Here is a 23,863-nt window from a genome sequence, read left to right as displayed (position 1 = left end):
TTTGTCTTGATAAATAATACCACCAAAGCAACAAGTCACATGGCATATTCTCCTCAGAACATTGCCTCTAGAGCTTAGCAAATGTTATCTAGGATAGAAGGACAATCCTCTTTTCTCACAAATGCCATGTATTCTATCTACAATGTTCCTGCACAAGATAAAACTTAAATGTTTTCTTTAAGACCTCTTCCAGAATCTTCCCATCATGAAATAGAATGTCGTCTATTCATCTACTTTGGATGAGTGGCCAAGAGGACATTTGAGCTGGCAGTTACCAGGAACTAGATGGCATTACTTTAATGGTCTCAGCATGGGGTTATCTTTCCCATGTGGTGCATAAGAGTGGTTCACAGACATTAATTTTAGTAAGATAGTCTTAAATGTCTGTTTCAGTAAGTGACTCATGATTATTGAAAAATTCTTTGCATGGCACAAAACTTGATGATAAAGTTTAAACCCTTGTTATCATAGGGTGAGTCAGTTCTTCTTATTACAGTCTCAGACTCTTGGGACTGATTCTGTACCCTTGTTCCGGGGAATTTATCTTACAGCAGGTGATGTGGTAGCTTCCATACCTACAGATTTAAGCTATTTTCTCTGTATCCCCCATTTGCAGTCAGTGTAATTTCCAGGTGGGTGGCTCCCCTTTTGTGCCCTACCCTCTTCTTAAATTTAAAACGTCTCAAATAATCCTCTTAATTGACCAAAACTTCCTACTTTTTTTCATTACCTCTCATGGCACTTTCAACCACTTAATGTGGTTCAAATATTAGAATTGATTTTATGTCTATTTCAGGGTTCTTTACCTTTTCCCAGGTAGATTACCCTTGTAATTCTAATTCTTGTCCTGATATCCTGTCACATCCCTGCTTAAGCCTGTCTCCAGAATTAACATCATCCCTGAAGTCAAATCCAAACTTCCTGGCATGTCCTGGAAGGTTTTCTGTAATCTTACTCCCACTCGTATGTCTACTTTCCCTCCCCTCTGCCCCCATCACACTGGTTCCCTCTCTGTTCTTCGCAGAAGTCGAGCTTGTTGCTGCCTCAGGACCTTTGGACTTGCTGATTCTTCTTGGAATTGTCTTTCCTCGGATGTGTATATGTCTGCTTCCATCTCTCAGCTCAGGTAGCCTCTCACATGTACCAATCAGTTCCGATTCCACCACTCTGTTTTTATATTTTCTAGATGAAATAAGCCAAAGACATGCAGTTTGAAAGGCTATTTTTTATTCTGTTTATGTCCTCCCAAAGTTTTTGTTGAAGTCTTTTCTCTTAAATAGTGATAATATGTGGTAATCCATTGGGTCTCTGAGTCAGTCTACAACTTTTTATTTTCCTTCACCTCAAAAAAATGGTATTCCTCTCACAGAAAACACTGTGTCGAAGCCCTTATGTATCTCATAGGTACCTACAACATGGGCTTTCCTTTCTGCATAGGTGTGCTTTTCCAGTTACATTTTTCTTCATTTTCCAAAATCTTTTTAATGGGAGTACTCAGTACCCATGTTACTGGATGTGTGATACCAGAATCCTGCGTGTGTATGTGTTTATCACACACATTGTATGTGCTTACTAAGTCACCTGATGGGTGGGGGCTTTCAGTACGTCCAAATTAAGATTGTTCGCTCCTGGAGAACAGGGTTGTGATTCTTCTTCACTGTGTTTATAATAGTTGATAAACTATTTTTATAAATTAACTTTTTTCTAGGCATTGTGCCAGACTCTTAACAAATATGATCTCATTTAATCCTGACAACACAATGAACTAGTTACTTTTATTACCTTCATTTTACATCCAAGAAAATTTCCTTAAGGAAAATTTTCAAGGTTATGCAACAAGTAAGAGACAAAACTGAGATTTGAATCCATGTGGTTTGGCTTGGGTGCTTACCTTCTAAAGCAACTGTTTGATACAGCTGACTGCATGCCCCATAAATTCTTGGTGATTTTCACTGGCCATCTTCATTGTATCTGGAGAGAGCCATCCAACCTTGGTCTTTGCTTCCAGTGGGCTGAGTGCCAATTAAGTGTTGAATAGTACCGAATATTAAAACTCATCTCAACATATTGGTGAAAAATCTAAAGAAGCAAACTAATAATTTATTAGGAACTTGAAAACACTAATGCATCTAATTTTTATGTATGTATTTAATCCAGTAAAAAAAAGAGGCCCTTCAACCTGGTCTGCTCTCATGAGAGTGAATTGAAGAGCCAAATTTCTAATTGTAAAAGAGAAAACATACCCACTTTAGGGAAAGAGGCATTGGACACCGAGGCTGTCATGAGACTTAGCATTAGGAAAGCACTGTGAAATTAGATTACACGTCTCTAAAAGGTAAATTGCAAATAATTTAATTTTTGACTGAGGACAGCTAGACATTTGGAATGATTCATCATTGTTTACATAAACTACTATTGTGCCTCTAAAATAGCAATACTGGTTATTACGCACAGGTTAATGTTAGAATAAGTGCATTTTAATACAGATACGGAAAATGACTAGTTCTTTTCTCAAAATGTTCAGTCCAGAATGCAGAGGTTGTTCTTGTTTAACCCAAGGAGCTAATGTTTGGTGCTTTGATTAAGAAATAGGTCCTGTAGGGGAGCCTGGGTGGCTCAGTTGGTTGAGCATCCGACTTCGGCTTAGGTCATGATCTTGCAGTCTGTGAGTTTGAGCCCCGCGTCGGGCTCTGTACTAACAGCTCAAAGCCTGGAGCCTGCTTCGGGCTCTGTGTCTCCCTCTCTCTCTACCCCTTCCCCGCTCATGCTCTGTCTCTCTCTCTGTCAAAAATAAATAAACATTAAAAAAAAAAAAAAAGAAAGAAATAGGTCATGTAGAACATAGAGGATGGAAGGAGGATAAGAACAGCTACCCGGTCTGCTGCAGATAAGTCAGGTTAGATGTGGCAGCTGGTACATGCTTATACCAAAATGGTAAAAGCAAAAATGAGCAAAATTAAAAAATGTTGTTCACTCAAATAATGGGCCAGGCTTTGGTCATTGACAGCATTCCTCAATTTTTTAATTTAAAATTCTGTTTTAGCCTTTAACTTTTCTACTGTTGAGTAGATAGTGCATTTAGACTTATTGGCAGCCATAGTAGACCACTTTTAACATAATTGATTTCCCTTTGGCAAATAGCATATTCTGCAGTTTAGTCAACCGGGCATCAGAGCCTCAGGGATTACACCTGAATTTCAAATTTCAAGGAAACTTAAGTAATTAATATACAAAGGAATCTCACCATTCACAATTGCCTTCAACCAGTTGAGACAAGATGAGATACGATTTCTTTGCAAAAACCTTCTAGAACCACAGCTTTATTGCTTATTTTTTCGTGGCAAAATATTTGTTCGTATTGACTTTCAACAGTGATCCTGCTGTCTATAAATATTGTATGACTCGTTTTCTTTTTCCACTCTCTCCTGTTTGCAGTTAGTTTAAAGTGCCACAAGCCCAAGGCACCCAAGTGAATTTTTAAAAATACCACGAACCAACTCCTATGAAATGAATAGGAAGCAAGTAATAATAACAAAATGCATGTTAGTCACAAGTGAGGTCATCTTATGTATCCAGAAAGAAAATCTTCAGTTCATATCTGTGCCTTCCATAGCTCTGGCTAGGTTTACTGTCCTAAGAATAGAACTTTGCATCCGGTGGGAAGATAAACCTGTCAGTAGAAGATTCTTCTGATAACACAGGTCATGTGCTCATCACAACCCTCAAATGCCCAGTTCTTTTCCCTGAGATGGCGTATTCATTGGTGGTTGTCTCCTCAGTTTTTAGGAACATGTGCTATTCCCAAAAGAATGATCTTATGGCTAAGGTAATATTTATTAGGTAGATTTTGATTTTTTGTATCTGCTGAATAGGACTCTTCTATGTGCTCTGCAATTATTTATCAAGCACTTTCTATGTGCTAAGCAAAGTTGGAACAAGTTAGTAAATCTGAAAATTCAGCATAACTCTGTGACCAATAAAAAGTACAAGTAACTTATTTAACATACGAAATTATATGCTTGTCTGATAAATGGCTATAATCTAGGTATTGAAGTTGTGTTTATTTAGCGTTTTCTTATGTTTTTGGAAATTATCCTGTCGAGCCCTCCCCTTATTGGTAGATGCTGAGATACCATGGGAAGGTGGCATTTCTAATATTCTTGCCAAAGAGGGATATTAAGAAACAACAAGACCTACAGTATGAAAACTTCTGTAAATATTTCTAAAAAAAGTGCCAAGAAGTTTCACACTATCCTACTTTAGGGCAAGTAAAATATTCCTAGAAATGAATGACTCTTATGAGATGGCAGTTAGCTTAAAACATTCTGACTCTCATCCTGGTCAATTTGTTGTTGGGAAATGGCTTTCTTACTGATGTGACCAGAGTTTATAATTATCAAAACAAAAAAACCCGCCTGGAGCGCAGGATCTTTTTCACACTACCATGAGGAAAGAAAAAGTGTGATTATCACTTTGCATTGCTTTTATCCAAAAAGAACCACATGTGATACGGTTCGTGGCACTTTCCAATTTTTAAATCCTTGTTCATGAAAATGTGATCATGATACATTAGAAATTTGCCTCAGGTTCTATATCAATTTAACATCTTGTGTTCAAGGTTCCAATTAATGTTAAGAAATTGAATTAAATCCTTTTTCCTTACAGAATCTCCTTCTTCATAAGCCATGGTGTTAGGTTTGCTGTTCTTGGCATGGGGAATGCTTTCAATACGTTACTGTTGTTTGTTTTTTTCGCCCCGTTTGTCTGCCTATAACCATATCATATGTGTGTATTCAGCTAACTGATAGAAGAAAACTTCAGGTGAAGGTGAACTTAAGTTTTCAGTTGCTATCCTCAATTTCCATTTGCTTCACAAAGAACTCTTTCATCCACAGATCATTTCCATTTAGTGGCAGAAAAGTGCTATCATGTTTTTCTGCAGATATCAAATCGGCCTGGAATTTAGCCTTTCTTTTCCCGTTATCTTTATTGGTTCTAAGTTGTTTTTTTTTTTTTAAAGGGGGGGTGGGGTGGGGGGAGAAAGAAAAATCTACTTTAAAAAATATGTTTATGTAATAGACACACATGCTACATATTTGCGTGTATACTCTACCTTTTTCATGTTTGATATACCACTTTACGTTGAACCCTTCATGAAATGTTGGTTCATTTGTCAACTCCCTTAATAAATACATATAAAAAGAGTTTTTCCTTCTTAAATGGACTTTTCAAAAGGCTCTGGATTTAATGTTACACTTGACTGAGTACAATTCACCCTTGAACAACGTGGATTTGAACTGCACGAGTCCAGTAATATGTGGACTTTTTCGATCCAGTACTATGTATTTTCCTTATGATTTTCTTAACATTATCTTTTCTCTGGCCCACTTTGTTTTAAGAATACAGTGTACAATGCATATAACATAGAAAATATGTGTTAATTAACTGTTATCAGTAAGACTTCTGGTCGACAGTAGTCTGTTAGAAGTTATGTTTTGGGGGAGTCAGAAGTTACAGATTTTTCAACTAGGCGAGGGGATTAGTGTCCTTAACCCTGTGTGGTTTAAAGATCAACTATATTTATATTTGCTGTAGATATAAATATGTATGTGTTTATAAATATATATTTATTTTTTTTCTTGAAACATCAAACTGTATCCAGATTCTAAGAAATGGAATATTATTGTTGGCTATTCACATTAAATATGAGTAACCAGGGGCGCCTGGGTGGCGCAGTCGGTTAAGCGTCCGACCTCAGCCAGGTCACGATCTCGCCGGTCCGTGGGTTCGAGCCCCGCGTCGGGCTCTGGGCTGATGGCTCAGAGCCTGGAGCCTGTTTCCGATTCTGTGTCTCCCTCTCTCTCTGCCCCTCCCCCGTTCATGCTCTGTCTCTCTCTGTCCCAAAAATAAATAAACGTTGAAAAAAAATTAAAATAAAAAAAAATATGAGTAACCAGGGGCACCTAGGTGGCTCAGTCGGTTGCGGCCGACTTCAGCTCAGGTCATGATCTCGCGGTCCGTGAGTTTGAGCCCCGCATCGGGCTCTGTGCTGACAGCTCAGAGCCTAGAGCCTGTTTCAGATTCTGTGTCTCCCTCTCTCTGACCCCCCTCCATCTCTCTGACCCTCCCCCATTCATGCTGTCTCTCTCTGTCTCAAAAATAAATGTTAAAAAAAAAAAGAGTAACCGTATATTGTTCAGAACTGGGAAAATAGAGTTACATGTTTCAATGAGCATAACTACATTCTTTTTGAATGTATTTGACTATAACCCCTCAATACATTATTTGTTAATGTATTTGAATATAATCCATAGACTGACTTAGGAATTCTTATTATACACATTATTTTATTCATGGAGACATAATTGTAGCAAATATTTTTAAAACTTAACATTTTAATCTCTTATAGAAGTCAAAGTAATAAACTCTGGGTACATCCAACTTTACACTCCATGGTAGTCCTGCATTACTTTTTCTTCATCTATCTATAAGGGCACCATGACCTTCTTAAAGCATGATATTACATATTTCCCATTGATTTTTGTTTCAAAATAATTACAGATTACAGGAAATTACAAAGATAGTACAGAGGGGCGCCTGGGTGGCTCAGTCAGTTGGGCGTCCGACTTCGGCTCAGGTCATGATCTCGCGGTCCGTGAGTTCGAGCCCCGCGTCGGGCTCTGGACTGATGGTTCAGAGCCTGGAGCCTGCTTTCGATTCTGTGTCTCCCTCTCTCTCTGCCCCTCCCCCGTTCATGCTCTGTCTCTCTCTGTCTCAAAAATAAACATTAAAAAAATGATTTAAAAAAAAAGATAGTACAGAGAGGTTCTCTGTACGCCCTCACCAAGTTTTCCCTGATGGTTACATTTTATAAAATTATAGTACAGTAGCAAAATTAAGAAGTTGACATTAGTATTATATGTGTATATATTTTTGCCATTTTTTTCACATGTGTAGATTTTTGTAACCACCACCTCAATCAAGATGCAGAACTGTATCATCACCACTAAGATCACCCTCATGCTGCCCCTTTATAAGGTCACCCCCAATTTCTCACCATTGATGTGTTAGGGATTTAAGTATGCTATTTCAGAATTTCTTTCCTATTTTATCCCTCCATTGAAATCTCACTGTTTTGTTTTTCCTGCTTCTTGTGGGTTATTTGAACAGTATTTACAATTCCATTTTGATTTATCTGTAGTGTGTTTAAGTGTGTCTATTTGTTTAGCTTTTTTAGTGGTTACTTTAAGTGTTATGTTCTGCCTCCATAACCCATCACAGTCTGCTGGTGTCAGCATTTTATAAATTTGAGTCAACTGAAGATACTGTCTTCCCGTATGTCCCTTTACCCTCCCCAGTTATAATTATCTTAACTATTTTGTCTAATTTTTTTTCTGTTGTTCAAACTGAATAATTCCTATTGTTAACTCTGCAGATTCTCTTAGTTTTCCTTCATTCGAGACTGTCTTGATTTCCCCTTCATTTCTAAAGGATATTTTGACTAGAGAGAGGATTCTGGCTTAATAGATCTTTTCTTTAAGCACTTGAAAATGTACCACTTCTGGCCTCCATGGTTTCTGGTGAGAAATCAGCGGCCCTTTACCTTTTATTTTGCTACTAATGGAGCAAAATTCTAATACTTTTATTTTGCTACTAATGGAGCAAAATACTAATGGAGCTACTAATTCACTGCTTTCAACCTTTCTCTTCATTTTTCAAAAGTTTAATTATGATGTGTCTCTTTGTGTTTATCAACTATTTGGGGGTTCTCTCAGCTTCTTGAATCTGTAAGTTTGGCTTTTGCCAGATTAGGAAATGTTCAGCCATTGCTTCTTCATCCTCTTCTTTCCGTCCAAAATTCCAGTGATACAAATGAGATCTCTTGTTACTGTCTCACAGGACTCTGGGATTCCGTTCATTGTTGTCACCTGTTTTCTCTGTTTTCAGACTGACAGATTTCTGTTGTCCTGTCTTTGAGTTTACTTATTCTTTCCTCTGTTCTCTTCATTCTGCTACTGAGTCTACTAATGGAGTTTTTTACTTCGCTTACTGTACTTTTCAGATCTAAAATTTATGCTTGGTCCTTCTATCTTGTGTTCAATGATAATTTCTATTTTTTCATTTCTTTCAAGCATCTTCATAGTTGCTCATTAATGTGCTTTCATAACAGCAGACTTAAAATACCTATCAGGTAATTCTAGTTAACCTCTGTATCATCTTGGTGTTAGAGACACCATTCCAGTTGATATTTTCCTGGTTCTTGGTAGGATCTTTGACGTTTTAACTATTATCTTGCAAGACTCTGGATTTTATTTAAGTCTGTGTAGTAGACTTCCTCTGATAATGTCCTGCCTCTTCATTGTGGATGTGATTGGAAATCCAAATTCCCTAGTAGGTTTTCATTGACACCTGGAGGGTAGGAATGTATCATTATTGCATGGCAGGGGTAGAAGTTCGGGCTTCTCAGGAGACCTTGCTGATACCGCCCCTTCCCGGCCCCCCCCCCCCCCCCCCCGCTGGGAGAGGTAGGGGTTGCTTCTTACTGCTCAGTATGCAGAACCCCCCCAACACCACAGGGGGTTGGCCTCAGTGCTGGGTGGTGATGGACGTCCAGATTCCCCATGTAGTCTCTATTGACCTGCTTGAAAGAGAAGGCACCACAGATTTGTTTTAAAGACTGATTTTAGTATTTTAGATGGATGATACCAACTAACTTGAATAATTCCTATGTGTACTTTAGATTTTGTTGTTGTTGTTATGTTTCTTTTAGATCTAAAGATCAGTATATATTTAGTTTTGTCAGACTAGTGTTAACAAAGCTTAAAGCTTACATTTCTGACTGGTGTTGGAGCATCACATTTGAGAACTGCTAATTTGCTTTTCAGATGTGAGAAGAAGAGAATAATTGCAAAGTGTGCTGTAGATGAGAGAGTTTAATGCTTTTCCAGGTATTTGTGGAAAACAGTGAAATTATAAGTATTTTTTTTAAAGGAGGTACACAGCGCTTCAATTCTTGGCTCTTCAATTCATAAGTGTAATTGGAAGTATTAGTTTTTGTTCTAGATTTATGACAGATTTTGTGTATCTGTGTATATAAAGACTATGTTGGCATGAGCTTTGGAATGTCCTAATATTCACATCTTTTTCATATTTTGGTGACAGATTATTTGTATTTCTGGAATTATGTGTATATGTGATATCTGAGTTTGAAATTTAAGAATTTATAGTCTTGTAGATGTAAGTAACATAGTGATTTTATAGCGCCAATACACTCAACAGTTGTTCAACATGATATTGAGGGCCTATTAAGAAATCTTCACCCCAAATAGTAGATTGCAGGTACGGCACTCTGCAGATTTACTGAGCAGTTCTTCTTCTTGTTTCAAAGATTCTCAGGTCAATTGCTAAGATAAATCTTTCAGAGAAACAAGGAATACCAAGGAATTACTTTAGCCTTATCTCTAAGCAAATGCAAGTCTGCTTAAAGGATACTTATTTTACATACCTTTGACACCCATGGATGTAGTCAGAAGTAAAATCACTTGTTAAATGTAAAATCATTGTTAGGTGGCAAATTTATGTATTTCTCCATGGGATTATAGCTTAGGGAGTTTCAGAATGTGTTGTATAGTTTATAGTCATAAATTAATTTTTAAAATGAAGTTGATGTATACATTTACCATTAACTTTAGTAGTGAAAATGGCAGAAGTGTTTCATTGACCAAAAACTGTTAAAAGAATGCACTAGTACCAAAATAGTAAAGAATCTGATCTCATTCCTTAGTTTAGCCTATGTACTTTATCTTACAAGTGTGTAAATCCTAGAAAAAAAAGAAGATGGGGGAACTAGAATGGATTGATCACCCTGGGTGTTTAGTTCTGTTTTTTCAAGAAAAGAGAGAAACTTTCTTACCATGTTTGTTGCTTCTCTTCGCCAACTTAGGGCTAGACTTTACGGTTTGTTTAGCTGTGAAGGGATGACAGACTTGGGGGAGGGGGAGGGGGCTTAGTTTTGGAATGTAAATACATGTAGAGCTTGCCTCCTTTTGTTTAGCATCTCTTTAAACTAAGACAAAAAAAATCAGTGAATGAATGAATAGCAGCATGGTGAAATACCTAAATGTTTGAGTTAAAATTTTTGGATGTTTGAAATCCTATTTGGATCCTTTTCCCAGATCACGGTGCATTCATATGCACTCAGCAGGAAACTTCATGGAGATGCACATTTGGGCAGAAGGTCTTTGACGGTGCCTTTTTCTTAACTTGTGCCTTTTCTTCTTTAGAAAAAAGTAATGGCTTAAGTCTGACTGAAGAACAATCTTTTTTGTACGTTCCTTATAAGAATTTACTTATGGTTCACAGATCTTACCCACCATCTATGTCTGCAATCCTTGGATTTAAAATAGCACATATCCTACTGCAGACCACAGGAAACGCCAAATTAAAGACTTAAATGACACACTGCTGAAAAAGACAAAAGATGACAAATTATAAATCAGTCCGTTAAACCTCTAAAGTGAAACTCACAGGGGAAAAAATGTGCGTTTGAGCCATGTATATATCTATAATGTCTTTTTTAAAGGTCTTAGCATTTTGGTGCTCAGGCAACAGGTAAACGTAGTGTTACAGTTGGGTTTGAATCCAGATTTTAAAAACACAGTGATGAACAGGGCAAATACGCTTCTTCAGTAGGTAACGCGCCTAGTTATTCTGTGGATATTTGAGCATTTATAAATTCTGTCCAGTTTATGAATATTTGCATCCTTTTCTCATTTTGGAATTACTCTGAGCCTTACGTTCATTTATAGTATCGTCTAGGTGATGTGGTGGTTTATTAATTTTCCTCCTCAGGTTTGTCTTGCCATACTCAAGCCCATTCCAATTTTCTTGACTTGTAAGGAAGTAAGAGAGTGTCTTTTGTCTCTTGCTTAAGTTCTGGGGAAGGGAGCGAGAACAAGAGGCTCCGGGGGTTAATGGAAGGGTTAGAGAACAGATGGAATGGGAAGGAAAAGGAGGCCTTTTAAAAACTAGTTTTCAAAAGACCCCAGTTACTGCTTCTGGCTCATTTTTCCAAGCTTCCCTTTGGGAAGGTTTCTTTCACAAAGGCACCGAGTCCCCCTTAAACTCCAAGAGAACGTGCTCCTTCTGGGTGGTAGTGTGAGAATGTCACCGTGGGCTGGTGACATTGCAGCTGGTCGTGAAGCTATAATAATAATAATAGCAGAGGGAGTCCTGGCACCCCTGCTCCTGACAATTCTGAGGAGCATCGCTTGGTGTCCTGGAGGTGAGACCACTCCTTTGCCGGAAGGAGAGCCTTGCAGACGTGAACCAAGCTGAAAACACTGAGGCACACTCATATCTCACTTGATTTCAGTTCTTTTTAAGTTCGTTGAAAAAAAGAAAAAAAACCTGGGGTGCACAAGCTTGCACATGAGTGAGCACGCGCGCGCACACACACACACACACACACACACACACACACACACACACACCATTTTGGGAAAATCGGTCAAGCCTTAGCTTTCTCTTGTGCCCAAGGGTGTGATTCTAAGGCCAAATGCCTTCTTGAAAATTCTGTGCACGTTACCCTCTTTACTGGTGTGATGTTGTTTCAGTTCCAACAGAGCAAGAGGCAACACAGGGCAGTAGGGACAAAGACAGATCAAATCAAATGCCGGAATTTAGGGCAGAAGTAGAGGGACATGACAGGACTGAGTGCTGGCAAGTTCGCTTTCTTTGCTGCCATCTTCTTTTTTCTTTCGTCTGTGGTCTTGGGAAGGGTTGGTTCTTCCAACCAGAAAATAGAGCTCTTCCTTCTGAATAATTTGTTTCAAACAGAGGAGGGAAAGGTAGGTGGCAATAAATGCAAAATTTTATGGAATATATTTTGAGAACAATTTTTAAGAGATACTAAAAGACATTTGACTCACCAAACAGTAGGGAGAAAATAATCTAAAATTTTTTTAATGTGTTTATTTATTTTTGAGACAGAGAGAGACAAAGCATGAGAGGGGAGGGGCAGAGAGAGAGAGAGAGACACAGAATCCGAAGCAGGCTCCAGGCTCCGAGCTGTCAGCACAGAGCCCGACGTGGGGCTCGGACTCATGGACTGTGAGATCATGACCTGAGCTGAAGTCGGACGCTTAACCGACTGAGCCACCCAGGCACCCCGGGAGAAAATAATCTAGGTGAGGGGCACCTGGGTGGCTCAGACGGTCGAGTGTCCAACTTCGGCTCAGGTCCTGACCTCACGGTTTGTGGGTTCGAACCCCACATTGGGCTGTCTGCTGTCAGCTCAGAGCCTGGAGCCTGCTTTGGATTCCACGTATCTCCTCTCTCTGTGCCCTTCCCCCGCTTGTGCACTCACTCACTCTCTCTCTCTCTCTCTCTCTCTCTCTCTCAAAAAATAAAAATAAATAAATAATCTGTATGGAAAGTGTAAGTTACGTAAAAAACAATGACATGAGGAAATGAGAGTGCAGTTGAGTGAGATCTGTAGTGTGCTGTGACCAGCTTCGCAGCCGGCAGCAAGTGAAAGAGGTCTGACGATGTAGAGCCCCGATTTTACTGCCTGCACAGCCCTTCTGGAGATTAATTGATGTGGGAAGGGGAGCTGGTGTTAAAGGATAGGCCACAGAACAGCTGCATAATTTGCTGGCCACGGCAATGTGAAAATGTGGGCCCTCTTTTTCAGAAATTAAGAATGTCAGGACAGCAACAGCAATCCTTAAACCAAGCACGAGACCCTTCTGAGTGCGGGCTCTATGCCACTGCACAGGTGACATACCCATGAAGCTGGACAGTCCTATGCTTGTCCCTTGACTTAGGCACCCTATCCTTTCATCCACCGACTGCTTATTATATACTTGGAAGCAGCTCGATGAAAACAAGATCTATGTGTTATACAAACTCATGCTCACACACACACTAAGCTTTTTTTCCTAATACACATAATTCTCTAAATTAGTAAAATAAAGATTTTGGTCCAAGTTGAAGGAAAACTAGTATGTTGTAACCATTGGAAAATTTTACCATGTCAATTGTGAAATGATTAATGCGACATTATTAAAAATTCTCCCAACTCTAAAGTTCTGTGATTCTAACATACATAATCATTTATATGAAGATATAATTTAAAATCGTAGCTAATGTTTAGTTTTAATAAAATGTACAAATAAAATAATATTTTAATAAAATAGTAACTCATGGATGTAAGGGAGATATTGAAAACATTTAGTATTAGAAAAAACTTTTCGATTTTATGGCTTATATGTTTGTAATTTGGAAAATGAAGATAAAATGGGTTAGCTTTCTATAATCAAGTTTTCAGAACTAATAGAAATGCCTTTTTTTTTTAAAGATTTTAAGTAATCTCTACATCCAAAGTGGGGCTCGAACTCACAGCCCCAAGATCACATGCTTTAATGACTGAGCCAACCAGGCGCCCCACTAATAGAAATGTCCTAAAACTGAATAAAAGAAAGTAATAAAAAGAAAAATGTTAGCTTTGGTTATTAGTTTTTTTTTAACTTACAACTGGGGTCAGTGCCACCAGTGAGTGTTAATGCAAGTCTTCAACTGTTCAAAAGAAAAATGTTAGCTTTTATTATTATTATTTTTTTCACCTATAGCCTGGGGTTAATGCCACCAAGTGGGTGTTAAATTAATGTGTGTCCTCAACCATTCGAGGCAAGACTTAAATTTTACTGTCCTTAGAGATATAAAGGAGAATGACCAAGTGAGTCAATGAACTGAAATCAGAGCAGGAGAGAGTACAGCTGGATGTTTACAAGCATGGAGCCTATGAAACAATAAAATACCATAAGGTGTATGGACAAGGTGTGGAATCGTTGTTTCTGGATAACTTCAATAATATGTACAAGGATGGACAATATCTTCTCGTTTATCTTCCAGAGCTCTGATTTGCACTGAAACATTACAAGGATGTAAAAGGATTTTGTAATGTATGTGTGTCATTTTAGGCACACATATAAATCCATGTATTGAAAATAAGTGGTTATTTTTATATAAAAAGATGGTATTTTGTTAATAACCCTCTAGAAATGCTACTTTAAAATTACAGTATCTGGTCTAGTCTCTACCTGCTCGTTCAAGGCCACAGCAAAGTCAGTTTGCCACTCTCACCCCCACTGCCTTTGGCAGGGTGACCGTTCGGGCTTCTGTTCCCTGATTTCTCTAGTTGGGCAAGTCTGTACCTTAGGTTGTCTTAGGCGAAATGGTTTCTTAGAAATGAAGTTGAAAATGGAGCTCCTGGGATTTCTCACTCCAACTGCCTTTCTAATCACCACATCCAGTTTCTTCCACTCATGAAGAATAATATTTCCAAAAATTACACTTTTTTTGTTCTTTATTAAAAAAAAAACACAAAACTCTTTTCTGACAACAAGAGAAATGTGCTCATTTTTAAAAATATACTCCTTACAGAGAAAGGGCATATAGGAAATGTAAGTTCTCCATGACCTAACTTCCTTGAGATAATAATGATGAGGTTTGGTGAAACATTTTATAACCAATAAAGCAACAATTTAAGAAGTCCGGGATATTGAATTCACAGTTTATATTTCTTTAGATTGACTATCTTCTAGGACAACTTCTGACAAGACCACTGTTCTTTAAGATAATGGAGACCTGATCTTATATGGTTCACTCGGTCCACAGAGGCCTTTTTCAACCCTCTGCATATGCATTTGTCTTGTGATTTAGCCTATTATCATATCACTTCCCTGGGGTTTTTTGATAGACTTTGTTAGAAGTAATTTTTTTTGTTATTATTTTATTCTGTGAAGTCATTTTGGGGGCCAATAAAATAGTAGCTGAGATAACTCATACAGAGGCCAGTGTCGTCTTTTGATGTCCTTAGTGTTGGACACTCTTGGGCCTTACATAGCAGGTACTGGTTTTTATTAGCCTGAGATTATTCAGATTCAAGTCTGGTGTGGAATACATTTAATGATGTTGGATCCCTTTCAGATTGAGTCAAAAATGAGGCAAAATCTATCAGGTATCAATAATGGGGTTTTGGAGTGGTGGGGGGTTCGGAGCCAATGGCCAAGAAAGAATTCTTGAAGACTTCTTTGGTGCAAAAAGTGCTTTTTATTAAAGCACAGGACAGAATCCATGGGCAGAAAGAGCTGCACTGGGGTTGTGACAGGTGATTGATTATATACCCTCAGGTTGGGATGGGGTTATGGACAACATAAGTCTCTAAGGCATTTTGGAAGCAAGGTTTCCAGGACCTTGAGGAGCTAATGCTATTGGGAAAACGCCATGTATTACCGTTTAGTAAAACCTCAGTCATAAGGCCCTTCAGATGTATATCAGAGGGCCATAAGCATGGAGTATGATTGCTAGCATATATCCTGGGGGAGTTAATATAAAGGAAGTTTCCAAAGGAATTTTTATATGTTAAAGTAGACTTACAGGATCCTGGTGGGGGGGGGGGGGGGAAGGGTTAGGATAATATTAAGCCAAGATTCCCTTTAGCCCCTAGCAAAGTGTCGTCATCTGAGGCAGCTGAGCCCCTAGAGGGAGGTCACTCTGTTTGTCTCAAGGACTTGTCAGTGAGCTGTAGGCAGTAAGGGAATTTAATTTTTCATTTGCCTTAGTTTCCCACATCACCATGGCAAGCACTTCAACCCCTTTCCTTTGTTCTTGGGCAGCCAGGTGTGTCCATGGAACATCACACATATTCCACATGGTGGGAGTGGGAGTGGGGGGGGGAAATGCTATTAGCCTGTACTTTGCCCTCAGTTTACCCCACGCTCCCTCATCATTGAGGCTGGTTTTCTGGTATATCTTATCAACTGACCCCATAGATATTTACAATGGAAGTGTTTTGTTTTTTTTTTAATGAAAATTAAAACTGTTCAGCCATGACAGTATCAATTGCAATATTGGCTTTCTTGAGAATTTTTCTGTCTTTGAGAGTTTTTCAAGGCAATATTTTTGATGTCTTAAATTGGTAGCTCTTTTGCTGAAAAATCAGTCTTGCTGTTCCACTTTAGAAGAATATGCTTTGACACTCAGAGTAATTGTTAAATGCAAGGCGATGATGATTATTCTGCGCGGATGGTTGAGTGACAGGTTTCCTCTTCAGGCTAATTTTTCGACATGGTTAGTTAGTCTATCCTTCAGGAAGAAATGAGGTGGGACAGTGTTTTGTGCTTTCCTGGAGGGCTTTCCTTTTCGTCCAGGTCCTCTAAAAGGATGCAAATCACTTCCAAACAGTCATCCCCCTCCCTCCCTTTGTGGCCTCCTGTGTTTGTCCTAATATCCCCCTCCCCATCTTTTTGTTTTTGTTTTCTCCCCCTCTATTAAGGGAGAGTAAAGAGAATAGCAGTCCGCTCTCCCTTTCTCTCCCCTACCCTGGAGGGTGGGCTGAGAAATAAGGAAGAACCTTCAGTCCTGCCCTTTGGTAGGATTTCTGATGACTAAACCGGTTGGAACGTTGCTAAAACGAGTTTTGGATAGCTTCCCTACTCTCCCTGCCTGCCGTCTCCACGGATTACTGAGGATTGGCTCTACTGCCAAACGAGGCTGATATTGAGCCTCGAATTTTGACCCATTTTTCATCAAGTTCGACTTAATATAAAAGTTGCAAGATTTAGTAGTAATGCAATTATTGTTCTTATAGCCAAAGTCAACTTCATACATGCTAAATTCCATCTCTTGGGCTGAAGACCAGAGCCGTTTGTGCAGAAGGTCCACGGCCCATTGAGTTGTAAGCAGTCATGCCTGCAGCCACAGGAGAGCTCAGGGCTCTCTCTTTTGACCCGAAATCCTTATCCAGCAAATGTAATACAAAGCCTTCAGGATTACTTGCTTTAGAATGCGGGACATTTCATAACTAAACAAGTCAGTAGTGAGGGAATAGTATGCCTTTTTTTTTTATTTAACCTGCAAATCTGTGTTTGAAATGAATGAAGTGAATATTAAGAAATTTACAGTTTCCCTGGGAAGCTGATGACTGGTAAATTTAGGTTGATTGGTGGAGAAGAATGAGGGCAACCAACTTTTATAAGCTACCTGGCCTGAAGTTCTTGCTGGTTCTGCCTTCTCCCAAGTGTTTGAGGCCTTAAGAGCAACTTTGTGATCAAGTAATGTAACAACGATGGTGGACAGAGAAGTATAAAAAGAATTCGAATTTCAATTTTCAGAGATCTATGGGAATTAAGACGTGTGTGTGTGTGTGTGTGTGTGTGTGTGTATGTATGTATGTATGAAGTACCTTCCGTTCATATTTCACAAACTCTCATGCAAGTCTTATTTATAATGAAACATGAGTGCTATTGCCAGGACCTACTAATAAAAATGATCAAATCATTTTCAGAACCCTAAAATAACTTAGGTAGAAAAATTTCTGTTTCATTCTCTTCTGTTTAAAAAAAAAAAAAAAAAAATCCCATCCCCCAGACCTCCAACCAGCCATGGTACTGAAATGACAATGTCAAAATATATAGTGACGATGCTAACGGACTACTAACTAGTGACAACATCTTATTAATATAAGCTGTCACATTTTAATCTAGGGGAGGAAAGAAGACTAAAATATTACAAGAAGAATTCTCTGGAGCAGGTTACAAACATTTGGGGAACTGGAAAACAAAGATGAAGCACAGGGACTGGTAAAAGGTTTCAGTGTTTCTCTTGCTCACATGACGGAGCAACAGTCAAAATACACCCCTGTGATTTGTCGCATCTGGTAGAAATGCTGCAGTAGCTGACAGGGGACGATCTCTGGCTTTGGAGAAGAAGGGAGTAAACAAGACCGTGTGAAAGAGAAAACTCTGGTTAGTAATCAGAGGCCACATTCCCCAGCCCCTAAAACAAGTTCTAGCCTTTGCACCATGCCAGAAAGAGGTCAAGAGTCTGAGGGAAGTTTTGTTATGAAGGGTGTTGGTTTTGTATTTCTAAATTTTGGGAAGACATAGCCTCGTACTTGGGGTACAATGGTTTGAACCCTCAGCTCCGTTTTAATAACCGCACGCACTCTAGTGCAGCAGTACATTAGCACCTAATTGAATGGGTTTGAAAAGACGGCCCATTTCCATATTTCACTGCACCCTTCATGTTTATGAAGGACAGACCGTCTTTTCCTTAGATACCTTTTCTCACCATTTCTGTCTTAGAAGGTACGCTTCCCTCCTTATTCTTACTCAGAGTGTTTTAAAATTTTGTGTGTTTGCCCACAGGTCTTGTGGCATTTAAACAAGGTTTTCAACACGAAAAAAAAATCCATTTCTGAGCTCTGGAAGTTCTTTAGGTCCTCTGACACATAAGGCAACATCAGCTACAGGACAACCAAATATAGCTGGTTTTGGAGACCGCAGAAGGAAAGCAGGAGCCAGTCTGGGCTTTTCTGTGACTCCCTGGGGTACTGAAAGCTAGGTCTCCTGCAGAATTGAACCCTCTCTTTCCAGAGCATGACAGTGTTTCCACATAGCCCACATTTCCCCTTTCAAATTGGTGAGGGCAGACAAGACACCCAACACCAAGCTGCTTGTGCTTTGAAGAAATATGCTCACAGAGGACTCCGGCTCACGTTATGTTCTTTTAGCTCATACGCGTTTCTCAGAAGGGAGATCTACAAAGAAAGCCCAGTATCTTGTTTCTACACTCACAAAATTGTCTGATTTCTTTTTCATAGATCTAAAAATGAAACATTAAAAAAAAAATTGAGTGTACCACATGTAGGTGAGAAACTAGTTGGGTTATTCCTGTATTTAAAAAGTAAAACCGGGGGCGCCTGGGTGGCGCAGTCGGTTAAGCGTCCGACTTCAGCCAGGTCACGATCTCGCGGTCCGTGAGTTCGAGCCCCGCGTCGGGCTCTGGGCTGATGGCTCAGAGCCTGGAGCCTGTTTCCGATTCTGTGTCTCCCTCTCTCTCTGCCCCTCCCCCGTTCATGCTCTGTCTCTCTCTGTCCCAAAAATAAATAAACGTTGAAAAAAAAAATTATAAAAAAAAGTAAAACTGGGGAACCTGGGTGGCTCAGTCGGTTAAGCCTCCGACTCCTGATTTCAGCTCAGGTCATGATCTCACATTTTGTGGGATGGAGCCCCGCATCAGGCTCTGTGGTGATGGCATAGAGCTTGCTTGGGATTCTCTCTCTCTCTCTCTCTCTCTCTCTCTCTCTCTCTCCCTCTCTGTCTCTGACACTCCACTGCTCATGTGCATGCACACACACACGCTCACTCTCTTAAAAATAAACTTAAAAAAAAATAAAAATAAAAAGTAAAACTTGCTAATCTACCAAAAAATAGCTTTACCTTTTTTTTTCCTTTAAGATTTAAAGGTGAAAAACTCTTCCTCTGAGGTCAGGATCAATTGTCATTTTAGAAGATATGAAAATCTACAATGAAGTAGAAAACTTACTGAAAGACCATTTGAATAAGATGAATGTATTCCAATCTAGAAGTCTTGTAACATACATTCCAGGGTAGTAAAGAAAGTGGCCAAGTTTATTGAAACACCTTGGTTATCTGGTTTGAAAACTACAGTATGTAGTATGTAAGATTAGACCAGAGCCCAAAATGAACCAATATTTTAAAAAGGAGAATTGTGACCTACAGACCACAGACCTGAAAAGTTGAGCTTCTCTACCTGAAAAAAAAACAATTTTTAAGAAATCAGCCTTAAAACACTCCGAACAAAAGAAATCAAGCAAAGCAAAAAACAGCCCTAATTATAAATCTGATTGTCAGAAGGTAACGTTTCATTTCATTTAACTTTCAAATGGGCAATTCACTCACCTGGTTCACAATTTAATAGGCACAAAAGGCACAAAAGGGCAGACCTTTTGTGAGAACCCGTCTGCTCCCCACCTCATAGACAGCAACAACAGTCTCCTTTTAAAGAAGTTTAGGCGACAAAATGATTTCACTTTATGAAATCAATAAATGTTATTCATTTTGCCTGAACAAGCCTTTTTGATTCAGTTATGCACAAAATATTAATTAAAATTGGAACAGTGTGTTCTCAGTCTCTGTTTTTCAAGCTGTTGGTTGCACCGTGATTAGGGAGACATGTAAAGACTTTTGTGGTCTTGTGTTTATTATTATTTTTTTAATCAAAATGTGTTGTGGTAAGAGAGCAGGTTCTGTAATTTTTTTTCTTGTCCATATATATTCACTCACACGTGTACATGTGTATTGAGTCTCAAGTATCAAAAATACAGCGAATCACGGTCAAAGTTTGAAATTCATGGCTTTACTTTTACTGCCAGTTATTTCTGAAGTGGATCTTAAGTCACTTTTGAGTGCAAAACTATATAAAGGTTCATATCCAGCCAGGAGCATATGTGTGATATGTCACCTCCGTGGTAGCCCAGAAACGATTGTGGCCACAATTATGAAAGAGCCTGGGCCCTAAGACTATTGAAGGCACCAACCAGGCTTCTGGATTCATTAGCCTCTAAGGGCTTATCTGTACTTGGGGGAAGTGCTCTAAAACAACCAATGAAATATTCTTAAAAGTGGTAAGACAAAACACAAGGAAGGTCCATTCTATATTCTACCCTGGGAAGTATTGGAAAGAAGACTGTCTGGGCTCATACTGTACCCTGAGAACAATTGAGTTCTCTGAGTCTTTGGAAACTAAAGAAGATGACAAAAGGACAACTAGTGTTGGCTAGCCAAATGCCTGATTGGTGTCTTGTCTTCTGCCATTCCCTACCTGTGTGGCACTTAGCCTCCATGAGCCGCAGTTCCCATATCTGTTTTTAAAATAGTCCTACAATAGTGGTGCCTGGCTGGCTCAGTCGGTAGAGTATCTGACTCTTGATCTTGGGGTTGTGAGTTCAAGCCCCACATTGGGTGTAGAAATCACTTAATAAATACAACAATCTGACATTAGAAATAAACACTGGAAAGAAAGCACTAGTTTCTCAGGGTCATTGTGAAGGTTAGCTTACAGAAGACCTTGCAGTCTGACCACCACGTTGTAGGCCTTCAATAAATGGGAATATCTTTCCCCCTATATACGAACTCATTGAAGCAAGCTTCTGGTATAACCATCCTGTGCGCGCGCACACACACACACACAGATACACACATACCCACCCACATACAGAATTATCTTAACCACCCGGCAACATTGATTGAATGTTATTTAAATAAATACTACTAAACTCTTCAAAATAGTTTATCAATAGGGGTGCCTGTCTGGCTCATAGAGCCCCATGTTGGGTATAGAGATTACTTCAATAAAACTATTAATAAGTACAAGTGACTGCATCAGAGATGCAGTGATACACAAGTGGTTAAGAGCGTGGGCCTTGATGCTCTGCTCCCCAGGACATGGGGCAAGTCCCTCAACCTCACGAGTCCTCGTTTCTTCATCTCTAAGACCGTGATAGTGAAAGAATTACCTCCATGTGTTCTTCTGTGTGTGAGTTTGAAAGGAATGATCTGTGTTATAATATATACAGAGTCATTTCAGATCACTTAAGAATGCCAACAAGATGGCAAGGAAGAGTGGTCAGTTGGTTACCAAAGGATGGTTTTCCACAAAAGTGTGAAAGTGAGGCTTTTGGGGTAAGAGTTTGAAGTGGGTCTAAAGAGAGACTGGTGGAAAAGGAGAGCTTTTTATTCAGGCTCATGTTCTACTGTTCACAGATTCATTTTTTGATATTCCCCCTTTTCATTTTTAGCTCCAGAAGTCCGTATGTTTCTTGTATTTAAAGTTACTGACTGATGCCCTTCAGTTTGACAGTTTTTTATATTTGCTTTTGGTTCCTGCTTTTTAATGAAATATTTTCATTAGCTTTTTTTTTTTTTTTTTTTTTTTTTTTAAAGAGGAGGAGGCACAGTGAAAAGGTTCCTGAACTCTGAGGTTTAGTTCCAGGCCAAAGGCAGGATGTGTGTTCTGACCAACACCCCAGTCTCCTTGGAATAAAACACAAACCTCGCAGGTGAATTCCTTGGCAGCTTAAAACCTATTTCCCTAGCTTAGGCATTGTTTGGGGGAAAACGGTTTGATTTTGAAGGGAATTTTCAAAATTCTCGGGCAAGACTTTCAGCATGATCATGGATCTTTGTCATATGCATATGCTTTTTATAGCTCCTGTGTCTAAAAATGCACACTACTGAGAAATGGCTGGCTCATAAATGTAACCAGTTTAAGGATTGAGGGGGGGGGCATGTAGGTAGCTATGGCTTTCCCATCGCATGGGTGGTTCTTGCTAGAATTTGAAGCAGGAATCTACTGCTTCTTTCACAGTTCTATCTAGTTACGAAATTATTCCATTCTCACGGTCACCTTTAGGTAAGTTTTCAGTTGTGAATACCACCGACCCTCCCCGCCAGCCCCTTGGTAACTTTGTATTTGTAACTTCCAAAATAGGCATGTTCAGTAACTGTGTTCTGAGTTACTCTGGAAGCCCATTTACCCATTCAGAATATGTTTTAAAACCCATGCCCTCTGTCAAATGCTTCAGGTACAAACCCAGAGCACTGGCAGACTTAGTGCATTTCAAAAGCCACTATCCATTGACTACTCAGTGGCAATCCATTTTCCTCAGTTTACATTGAACCCAGAAAATGACTATCAAGGCCTGATTTAAAGCCAATCCTGGGGCTTTCTTACGAAGCAGCATCCAGTCAGTAGAAACTGACAAAGACACCCAGAATCGTTAGTAATGAGCATAGTTAGAATTGAAGAAACCTAGATTCCAGGACAACAAGAAGAGACCTGGGACGCGCTGCTTGTCAACTTTGTTGAAGAAATTTGCAAATATATGCATCTGTTAGCGATCAATGTCCTGACTTAATAGGCAAGTTTAAAATTACTGATTACGCTGATGTGCTTCTGATTTCTTTTTGCAAAACAGATGAGTAGTTTTTATTCCAAAATTTGTTCCAAATCCTATTTTTTGGCAGTGTGCTACGTTTAGTCACAGTGTGAATAAAGTATGCGCCCCATGTCTTGATTACTCTGCCTAAAATATCTCAGCGCAGTATACATTTAGTCCTTTTTTGATTATTACAACTAACCTTAAACACCAACAACTTCTTTTAGCTAATGCAAATGTTGTACGCGACACTCTTATCACGCTTGCGACACCTTCCAAACTACAGTCCGTCTTGTCAATTCTCCATTGCTCTGCATATCAAATACCCATGCTGTTCCTCTTCCTAGCTCACTTCCTCTGTCCCTCAATATTGCCTTTCGGTTTTATGTCACTCCATTAATATTTGGAGGACAACCGATGTCTCCCCTACCTCTTTGGATGAAGGACATCATTATTAAATTGGCTTTCGCTTTATTCCATGTGTGTCCTGGACCTCCCTCCCCTCTTAGTAGCCAAGGACACATTTCTGAGCTCTTTACTCTATGCTTGCCAAGACGGGAAAAAGAAAACTGTCGAACCCGGAGTCTTATGAGATACTTAACCAATTTAATCTGTATTTTTCACGTAAGTGACATTTTATCATCCAGTGACTCCAACCATGGACACTGTGGAGTATATGGAGAGTTGTTTGCCCCTTGCGGCATTTATCTTGGGCATAGTTATCTGTAATGAACTTGAAACATGGGATATAAATCATATTCTCATAAAGAGCTTTAACTGGGCCAGCGTGAGAATCTAGCAGTACTACTAGGTGTAACGATGCCAGGAATCTGAGATGGAAACTTGACCTCTGTTATTTGCCCCTGGACCGCCAGAGGCTGGTGGTTACATTTGCTTTGTCTGAGAGATAAGCATTTGGGGATGTTCCCTCAGCCATTTGTTGATTCAAATTAAGCATTGCATGAAGCAGCATTCAACCCTTAGGAAAAGTCAGTTGCCATGTTTTGGAATCTTAGATGCTGGAACAGTAAACTTTCAAAAATGCTTTGATGCTCA

At 39.3% G+C, this 23,863-nt stretch overlaps 1 protein-coding gene across 4 annotated transcripts in view; it reads left to right on the top strand.

Annotated features, from left to right (window-relative positions):
• Positions 1 to 23,863, top strand: part of ARL15 (ARF like GTPase 15) — a 409,325-nt gene that overhangs the window by 273,841 nt on the left and 111,621 nt on the right. The window contains exon 6 of one of the 4 annotated variants that reach the window (XM_040496899.1): positions 1,025 to 2,672. The exons of the other annotated variants lie outside the window; for them this stretch is intronic. Coding sequence (XP_040352833.1) covers positions 1,025 to 1,066 — 42 coding nt within the window. The 3' untranslated portion in view covers positions 1,067 to 2,672. Of the gene's footprint in view, positions 1 to 1,024; positions 2,673 to 23,863 lie in introns of those variants that run through there. 4 annotated transcript variants of the gene reach the window in all.

This window comes from Herpailurus yagouaroundi, unplaced genomic scaffold (assembly GCF_014898765.1).
Source record: "Herpailurus yagouaroundi ecotype Mexico unplaced genomic scaffold, PumYag 29, whole genome shotgun sequence".
Lineage (NCBI taxonomy): Eukaryota > Metazoa > Chordata > Mammalia > Carnivora > Felidae > Herpailurus > Herpailurus yagouaroundi.
This window is presented reverse-complemented; position numbering and strand designations above follow the sequence as displayed.